The sequence below is a fragment of the Setaria italica genome, chromosome III, assembly GCF_000263155.2.
Source record: "Setaria italica strain Yugu1 chromosome III, Setaria_italica_v2.0, whole genome shotgun sequence".
NCBI classification, from domain to species: Eukaryota; Viridiplantae; Streptophyta; class Magnoliopsida; order Poales; family Poaceae; genus Setaria; species Setaria italica.
Window position 1 is genome coordinate 39,107,903 of NC_028452.1, and position 9,254 is coordinate 39,117,156.

At 41.5% G+C, this 9,254-nt stretch overlaps 1 protein-coding gene across 1 annotated transcript; it reads right to left on the reverse strand.

Annotated features, from left to right (window-relative positions):
- Positions 1 to 5,000: 5,000 nt before the first annotated feature.
- Positions 5,001 to 7,258, reverse strand: LOC101781577 (subtilisin-like protease SBT1.8). The gene has a single exon (XM_004962578.1). The coding sequence runs from the start codon at positions 7,256 to 7,258 to the stop codon at positions 5,069 to 5,071; it is 2,190 nt and encodes a 729-aa protein (XP_004962635.1). The 3' UTR covers positions 5,001 to 5,068.
- Between the last annotated feature and the right edge of the window lie 1,996 nt (positions 7,259 to 9,254).

The window sequence follows — 9,254 nt, forward strand, 5'->3', positions numbered from 1 at the left end:
GTAATCATGCAATCAACTCAATACAACAAATTACTTTTTCCTCGTACTTACTTTCGAGCAGGCGACTTAGCCAATACTTTTCTTCTTTTCACGAGTTCGTACGGGTTGGCGGGGCTGCATCAACTTGACCCCCGGCCGATCTTGTAAGTTCCGTTTATCGAGTAATTTCTAAGCTTTAACTTCGGGCGCATCGCTGTTGTTTCGTTTAGATTTATTCACCAGTTATCGATACTTACTAGAATTCTAGGTTTTACCTGTTGTTCTAGTTTTATCACCAGTTATCCAGCTAGGAATCGATACCCTCGGCTTTTCTTGTACTTTGCTGTTTAGTCTACCTATTTCATGCATAGCCGATTAGATCTATTCCTAGTGTTGCTACTGTAGCGTTGTTTAGATTACTCTAGTAGTTTTCTTCATAAACGTTGCCTGATAATCGGTTGCATCATAGCCGATTTCCTTATTACTGCAAATCGGCCGATTCGTTGATAAGCTTTCTCAAGATCGGAACCCTAGCCGATCGCAACCCCTGGAAACTGACACGTTTATTTCCTTGCCAATCAACAGGTCAGATTGGCTGGCACGCCGCGCGAACCGCACCAAGGCGATCACCCGAACAGGAGCTAAGCAGATTCTCCCGGGTCGTGTGTCCGACGCTGAGAATTCGATCAGTGATTTCTAGCGCCAACAGAAGCCTGTGGCGGAGCTTACGAAACGTGGTGCACGAAACCCTTGGCAATAGCCTCCGTAATTCGGTGTACCAAGCCCATAGCTGTCGGTCAACATGCCCCAAGAATAATTGGCAAAGTGTAGCTCTGTAGGGTAATTCCCATTGAGAGACGTACACAAATAAGTAGTCGGCGCATTTCCCCGCATGCGGAAAACAAGCCGAAAAATTTATATAAAATAATTAAAAAATGATTTAGCTTGATTCGTGGATGATTGTTGACAAAGTCGTGTTGATTGTTGATGAAGCCAACTAGTCGGAGTCGATTCCGACTAGTTGTTGATCACGTGGAACCCGCCCTCAACTAGTTTTCTAGTCGAGATGAGTAGTCGAAATAGTCCGTCCTGGACTACTTTCTAGTCGGGACGAGTAGTCGAAGTAGTCGTCGGTGACTTGATTATTTGCCTCAATCTGCTCGTGACTTGATCGATAAGCCCTATGCAGCAGCCGACTCGGTCTTCGATTGGAACGTGGAGTGCATCAATTCTGTCTCGATGTAGATTTGTCTGCTCGGAACTCCAACTCGGCGACTTGCTTTTTGTTGAGTAGATTGATCTTGATGATGAGATCCTTCAAGCTCGCCCGATGATCTCGACGATCACCCCTACCTGGCACACCAGATGTCAGTGTTTTATACCTAGCAACCTACTGAGAGGTATCCCGAGGTAGTAGATTGGTTGGTGGGGAATCGTCGGACCTGAAACTCGAAGGTAAAAGCGAGCACACAAGACACAGATTTATACCGGTTCGGGCCACCAGAGTAACGTAATACCCTACATCTTGTTTGGGGTGTTATATATTGCGCCCTGCGCTTGGGTGTAGTTTAGTGTTGAGGATTTGGTCCTCTGTTGTGGTTCTATGAGGTCTTGGCCTACCGATCCAGGGACCCCTACCCTCCTTTATATACTCCGGGGGCGGGAGTACTAGTCGGTTACAAGGAGTTCTAGTAGGATTATATGGTAGGATTATATGGTATGAGTCATAGTAGGATTACAGAGGAATCCTAGTAGGAGTCCGTCTTGTTACTTCCTTGTGGGTACTGGGGATCTATCCTGACACCGAAGAACTAGTAGTGTTTTTTTTGCCTTGCCTTTGGTCTTTGTTTCTAGAGCCTTCGGTTTAGTCTACTTGCTGTCAGACTGTGTGCCTAGTGGCTTATATTTACGGAATTCTCCAAGTTCTTTTACCATCTGAGTATTATCCAAGTTCTCCTATTGGCACATTTAACTCTATGATTTCCGTTGATATGTTATAGTGTGTCGGTACTCGCATTATTTACATCTCTAAGTATTTGCATGAGGAAAATCAATGATCTTTTAGTGAAAGGATATTCTGCCTAAAAATAGAAACCTTCATTAACTTGCATGTCATGAAAAAAGATAGACTGTTAGTGAAAGGATATTCTACCTTTATTTCCTCCGTATGGACCACATGCACGGCTGCATAATAATTTAAAAATCGTGATGCCGTTTAGCAGCTGCACTTCATACCCATCCGGCGAAAATACTGATCTTTTTGTAGATGGAAAAACTGTTAGCAGCTCTAGTATTCTGTTTTGTTTCTCATCCTTGTATCTAATCTCTTCTAATCTCGCGGGCGAGATTCTTTTTAGGGGTAGTTAAAATTTCTAATTTTGGGATGTGAATCTGTACACTATTTAATCCAGTGAATCATAGTGTGTGTATATATATATGTTTGTTGCATTCATGCCGTTTGTATTTTTTTTCTTCATTGCTACGGTAGTAAACTGTTGGAGCTATAGAAATACAAAAGCTCTTCCTATCCCTTTCTGTTTCTTTTATTTCTTCTCAGCCTGTCTTTGTTTTCTTTCGGCGCCAATGTCCCGCGGTTGCAGCTACCCTGCACAAGGGAAGTCGTCCAGATCTTTTTCCATTTCCTATCTCATCTTTGCCTCGCTGCCAAGTTGCTCCCTCAGGTCAGCATCCTTTGTTCTAGCTGCAGGCAAACACGAGTTGGAACACTAGTGTGCATGCCCTAGTTCACGTGCAACTGCGCTGTTTAGAGGTTTCGCATCTGTGCCACCACTAGTCCAGCCCAAGCCGCTGAGCGCCGCCGCTGTCTGCGCCTGCCTGATACGCCGTTACTGAACGATTGCCACCGCTGCACTACGACCACGTGAAGCTTGGTGGCCACCGTACCGTCTTTTTCAACCTTCAGCCACCAGCACGTCGATTTTGTCACGACTCCGCAGCTGGTGACTGGTGAACAGACCTACATGATGCCCTCTGTCTCTCTTCTTTCTCGTCTGGCAATGATAATAGACTGTAATAATAGACTGGTTTTTATTGTTCTGAACTCCGATTCACCAATGATAATAGACTGTAAGAAGTCATAAATGTATCATCGCTGATAGCTAACCTAAAAATTCCAAGACATATATCTGATGAAAATTCCAAAATGCCAGCAATGACTCTCCAATAAGTGGTGCAATATTGCAAAATTATAATGCTTTCTTTGGAACACAACGACGCTTTGATGTTGCTATGATGCTATCCCTCTTTTCTTATATGATCACTGTACAGATTTAATCTCATAAGAAATAGGTTGCAATTGAAGAAAGAATTGTCTTTGAAGTCATGATTGTACAAAGAATTCCTAGAACAAGACGAATTATATTAATAAAAGAGTTATCGTGGTGTTTTTCAGCGCAAGGATGCAAGAGAGAGGATGTTGGGTGGGTCATTTGTGCAGGGTTGTGATGGCAGGATTGGTCCCGATATTTCGGTGGAGATGGATAACTTGATTTGTGGCATTCACGGACCAACTACAACAGTCCAGAGACACTGCGCCTTAGTAACTGATACACCAACTCAACACTCAACAGGAGGCGACTCACGATCTTGTGTGGAGCACGATCACCTGGTCATGAGGGCACACGTCCTGCAAAGCAATCAAAGAACAAATAATAACAAGTAGAACAAGCACTGGATTGTGATATCAATATAATTTCTTTAATCTGAAATCACAAAGTGGTGGAATTCTGAATCTGATCAAACATAACTCAATCTGATCAAATCACATAACTCCACATGTGCATGGCGAAATAGCAATGGCTAAATCTGATCAAACAAAACTCAATCTGTTTGTGGTGGCTCTAAGACATATTAATACCTAGGAAAACAACCATAAGGGGCACTGAGGTCATGCTTGTCCATATTGGACCCAACATGATACAAGGTCCATTGGGCCAAAATAAAGTGATACAACACCATGGATAGAAGAAATATATTTCTATATTTAAGTGACAATTGTGGACAACTCAGGGAAGATATGGACTTGAGGCTGAATCCGTTTAATAATAGACTTGATAAGATTTCCACAAAGTTGTTGATCGCTCCAATCCAAGTCTATTTCCAACCTCGATGACCATTACTAGTTGATGTTGTTATGCGATCCGAATCCAGCCTGCGAGAATACTTTTCCTTTTCGGTCTTCTCCATCATTCCTAAACAAAACAAGATAGCACATGTTTCCATTATCTAATGACACATGCTTAATCACGAACTCACTCGATGCTCTTGATGTCCTCATCAGGTTGCGTGGTGACAATGAATGTGTGTCGCAGAAAGAAACCAATGGTGAATGGAGTTTTGGGGCCATCAGCGTGTGACGTCATATTACATCTCCTGAATGTACAAAGGAGGGTAGGCCCCTACATGTATTTTTTTATTGGCAAGGTGTTGGATATATTGTTGAACAGAGACTCAAGGCGGAGGTAAGGCAGGCTGGGTCCTGATGGGAAAGAGATAAGATGTGAGGTGAGTTGCAAGTTGCAACTGTTTGAGGTTTACCTTTGTTAGCAGCGTTGCATTGCTGTGCAATTTAACTTACTTACCGAACGAGATGCAAACATGTTAGCAGTTGAAAAAGATTATATGGCACATTATAGTTTATACCACTGCCTTTTGTTTGTGCAAAGTTATGTAATATGTCATCTTGTTTGACTCCATCCGAACTGAAGTTACAGACTAGCTGCCAAAAAGAAACAGCGGGTGAAGTCAGCAAGGAACTGAAATGGTCAAAAGTGCACGGAGTCAAGTCAGAGACTTCCATGACTTCACCATTCACACGTCCTCCCTCTTAAATTCACTTTTTAAAGTGGTAGAGGCCAGGGTTGGCCAGTGAAAGATGTGTAGTTGTATGGTTACATTCATAGAAGCATATAATTTTAGACAATTATTTTTATCGGTGTGCTGTTATAAGTATTATGACGCTGTATGTGATTTGAAGACAGCACATATGAATAAAACATTTCATGATAAACTCAACATTTATTACAATAAGTAGCAGTCTCTCATGAAGTTATATCATGATGATCTTACATTAGAATATTACAATGGGGCTCCTCACAACATGCTTGTTAGAGACCCACTTGAAGCTTCCCTCAGCATTCTTAGTTTTGCTAGCATCCCAGATTAAGCTTACAGTAAATGTTTTACTCTCCTGCGCCTCAGTGAATTCTAGCTTTGTTGGAGACACTGTCGCCTTAACTTCCTTGGGCATGTCAATCTCAACGGTATAAGACGACATCGCATCGCCAACGTTTGTGACAGTACGGTTCACAACAAGTTTGCCAGCACTTGCCCTTGATGCAATCGAAGGGTAGTTCAGCTCAGCTTCCGCTATTTTTGTTCCTTTGCTGCAGACACCTTTCTGATGTGTGATTATCTCGACTTCAGAATCTGTGTAACCTAGGCCACAGAGATACAAAATGTATTGCTCCACATCAGTGTCATATACTAGACCTGGATTGATAACCTCTGAAGGGTTAACATGTCCAGCACCAATACTGAAATGACCAGCCGGATTGAATTTCTCATCAAGGATAGGCTTTTTGTTATCATAAACAACATAGGCTGTTGTCATGATGGCTGACTTGATCGCCGCAGGTGACCAATCAGGATGTGCACTCTTGATAATAGCTGCAATGCCACTAAGGTGAGGTGCAGACATTGATGTTCCAGACATGGAGTTGAAGACCTTACCATGTCCATCAGCTGTATTTGGTCCTACTTTGAATGGCCATGCTGCGATGACATTCACTCCAGGTCCGATGATGTCAGGCTTAAGAATACCAGGGCTTGCTGTACTAGGCCCTCGAGATGAGAAGTAAGCAACTACAGGAGCTGGAGCGGTTCCCAATGCCGTGCCATTGAAAATGATTGAGGCTGTTGGCTTGCTGGATGTCTTAATGTACTGCCTGACCGCAGTAGCATCTGGGGAATTCAGAAATGAGGCGGGGAGGACATTGGCTGCAGCAAAAGTTGTGTGGCCACTACCCTCAGCTCCCAGTACTATCATCCCAGAACCACCATTATCCTTGATAAATTGACCAATCTCAACTTGAGAGCCTTCAAGCTCGCAAGCAACCACTTTCCCGGTCATGTTTCCAGAACCATCAAGTTCAAACATCACTGGTAAAGAAGCAAGGTTAGATGGTTGGTAGGCTGACTCACCAACAAATGAGCGGCCGTCGCCTAGCTTCACAACGGCTTTCATTTGCCGGTCCATTGTGCTTGCACCCACAGTCAGCACCCATGGTTCTTCATTGCTCAATGTCTTGGGAAGTGGACCAGAATTTCCTGCAGAACAACTCACAAATATCCCTTTCTTCATGGCAGAAAAGGATCCAATGGCAATAATATCTTCATGGAAGGCTTGTGGACGACCGCCGAGTGATAAAGACAAGATATCAACACCATCAGCAATAGCGGCTTCCATTCCAGCAAGGATATCAGAGCCATAACAGCCCTGCTCATTGCATACCTTGTACATGGCTAGGTGCGCATGTGGGGCCATGCCAGCCGCCGTACCATTGCCACTACCAAGCACACTGGCACCTTGCACAAACCTGCCAGCAGCTGTGCTAGCAGTGTGTGTTCCATGGCCGACATCATCGTGTGGAGCGTCAGGATTATTCTCACCACCAATCAATGACTTTCCGCCAATAAGCTTCTTGTTGCACTTAACACTTCCAAACTTGCAGGTTCCACGCCATTTAGCAGGTGGTGTGGCCATGCTAGCATCATCAAAAGATGTATGAGCAAAGTCTATGCCCGTGTCTAGGAGCCCAATGATGATTCCTTCACCCATTCCTAAGCTATTCCAAGCCCCTCCATTTGGCCGTAGGCTAAGGAAATCTGGTGTGTGGGTTGTGAAGAGTGGAATTAGGTTGTCTTGGTACACCATAAGGACCCCATCATTGGTCTTGATGTATTCGGCCTCATCTTTTGTGAGGTTCACGGCAAACCCAAGAATGGCTTCTCTATATGTGTGTATGAATGGCGATTGAGGCTTGGATCTAGCCATTCGCGGTGGGAGGAATGATCTATACCAGTCCTCAAGGCTCATGCGGCTCATGTCCATGGAAAAGTTTGGAGGAGGGTGCACACGTACAATATATGTGCACCAACTAGATCCTTCACATTTTCCATGGGTGATGGGTTGGGTGGTGTGAGATAGGAGGCCTATGAGAACAAGGGAGGTGAATAGGAGACTAGCATGGACCTCCATGGCTCGAATGAAGTTCGAGGATGGAGAGAAGCTTGGAATTGGTGTCTATAGAAATTGGGGGCTGTCGTATTTATAGGCAACTTGATAAGTAAGTAGGTGACCCCACTAATGGCTCAAAATATATAAATCTATATCAGTATATATTCGGAGATTACAGTGGGATTTGACTCATTGAATAGTTTCCCCTATATGTGTATATATTTTGTTAGAGGTAGACACAGTTGGGTACAGAAAAATTACTACTGTAAATAATGGTTGGAGGCAAAGTCACGTTTGGCTCTTTGAAAAAGTTTTGAAAGCCTTACACAACCTTATTACATGAGACATATATAGTTGAGTGTTGCTCAATGAATGCAATGGAACCTTATGTGAATATTTATGATGGTGGAAAAATTTAGTAGGATTTCATTATATACTAAAAAATTGAGTGATATCCAGTGACTACTTGTACAAGTTGACCAGGTTCTATGAAACTGATTTTAAGATACAGTAAGAAACGATAACTAGATTTACCATTGTTTAATTTCTAAAACAATTTAATATTATGCTGCCACTAATAGCGAAGAAAAATCATACTACATTACAGGCCATAGAAGTCCGTAAATATGAGTTCTAGTGAAGACAGAAGCAGGGGAGTTCCATCTGTTTAATTACATGCAACCTTATGGATAGATGCGAGACTAGAAGAGATTTAGCTTGATTTTGTTTTGTAGGTAAAACTAGTGTAAATATTATAAGTACAGGTAGTGGTTGTCCCTCTTTACTTAACGACTTCAAAATTACTATGAGAAATTGTGGTTGGGAGTAAAGTGGTTTCTGGATCTTTGAAAATTTTACACTAATTTATTACATGTGACAAATATAGTTAGGTGCACAATGAATACAGTGAATATTTATGATGGTGGAAATTTAGTTGGTTTTGCTTATGTAGTGAAAAGTTTGGTACGGCTCAATGACTAGGTTTAAGATTTCAAAATTCTACAAAGTGATTTTAAATTACACTAACAAATTAAACCATTACAAGATGTACCCTTGCTTTTGTGTTTCTAGAACAATTGAATCTTGTGCAACTACTTATAGCGAAGAAAAATATAGTTTCGTGTAGTTACTATAAGTCCCTAATATATGATGTTAATACTTATCCCTAGACATTATATAGTTAGGTTTGGATATATAGCTTAACATTAGTGTGTCTATCTATGACTGCATGTTGTACTTGTCTACTGACTTTCAAACTTACAAGGGAATTTATGGCTACTACTGTAGTTGGAATATACAGGTAAGGGTTGGCCCTCTTGTACTATGAGAATTTATGCTTGGAAGCAAAGTGGTGTCATGATCTTTTAAAGGTTTTCAGTACTTTGTTAGATACATGAGACACATATAGTTCAGTGTTTATAGATCAATGAATGAACCTTATGTGAATATTCATGATGCTGGAAAACTTTAGTTGGGTTGATTCTGTAGTCAAAATTTGTATAAAGTTTATTGACTATAGGTGTTAGATGGCCAGGTTTTATGCAGTAATTTTTTTATTAAACTAACAAACCTTAACTTTATGTAGCATCATTTTCTTCTAAAACAATTGAATCTATAAGCATATACTTATATAGAAGAAAAATATAGTCACCTAGACATGATATAGTTGGGTTTGGATCCATTGTGTGTACATGTGACTATCGGTGGCATTTTGTTTTATTCTACAATTGACTTTCAAACCTACAAGGGAATTTATGGCTACCGTTGTAGTTGACTAGCTCTTTATAATGCCTAAAAGTTTGTGGGACTATTTATTACAGGAGTTAGATACAGTTGATCGTTGTTCAATGAATATTTTAGAACTTGACATGTGTAACAGTGTCCTACAAAAGATTTCGTTGTTCATTGTAATGTTAAGACAACTTATATTAAACATGCAAACCGTACATCTGGTTGGTTTGTTTTTGGCATGAGGAGCTCTCAATTATTGTGACATTTTTGTGGTGGAGGCGTTATT

Bases quoted from the DNA above. Each gene is read 5' to 3' on its own strand.
- LOC101781577 (XM_004962578.1), bottom strand. From the start codon at position 7,258: ATGGAGGTCCATGCTAGTCTCCTATTCACCTCCCTTGTTCTCATAGGC.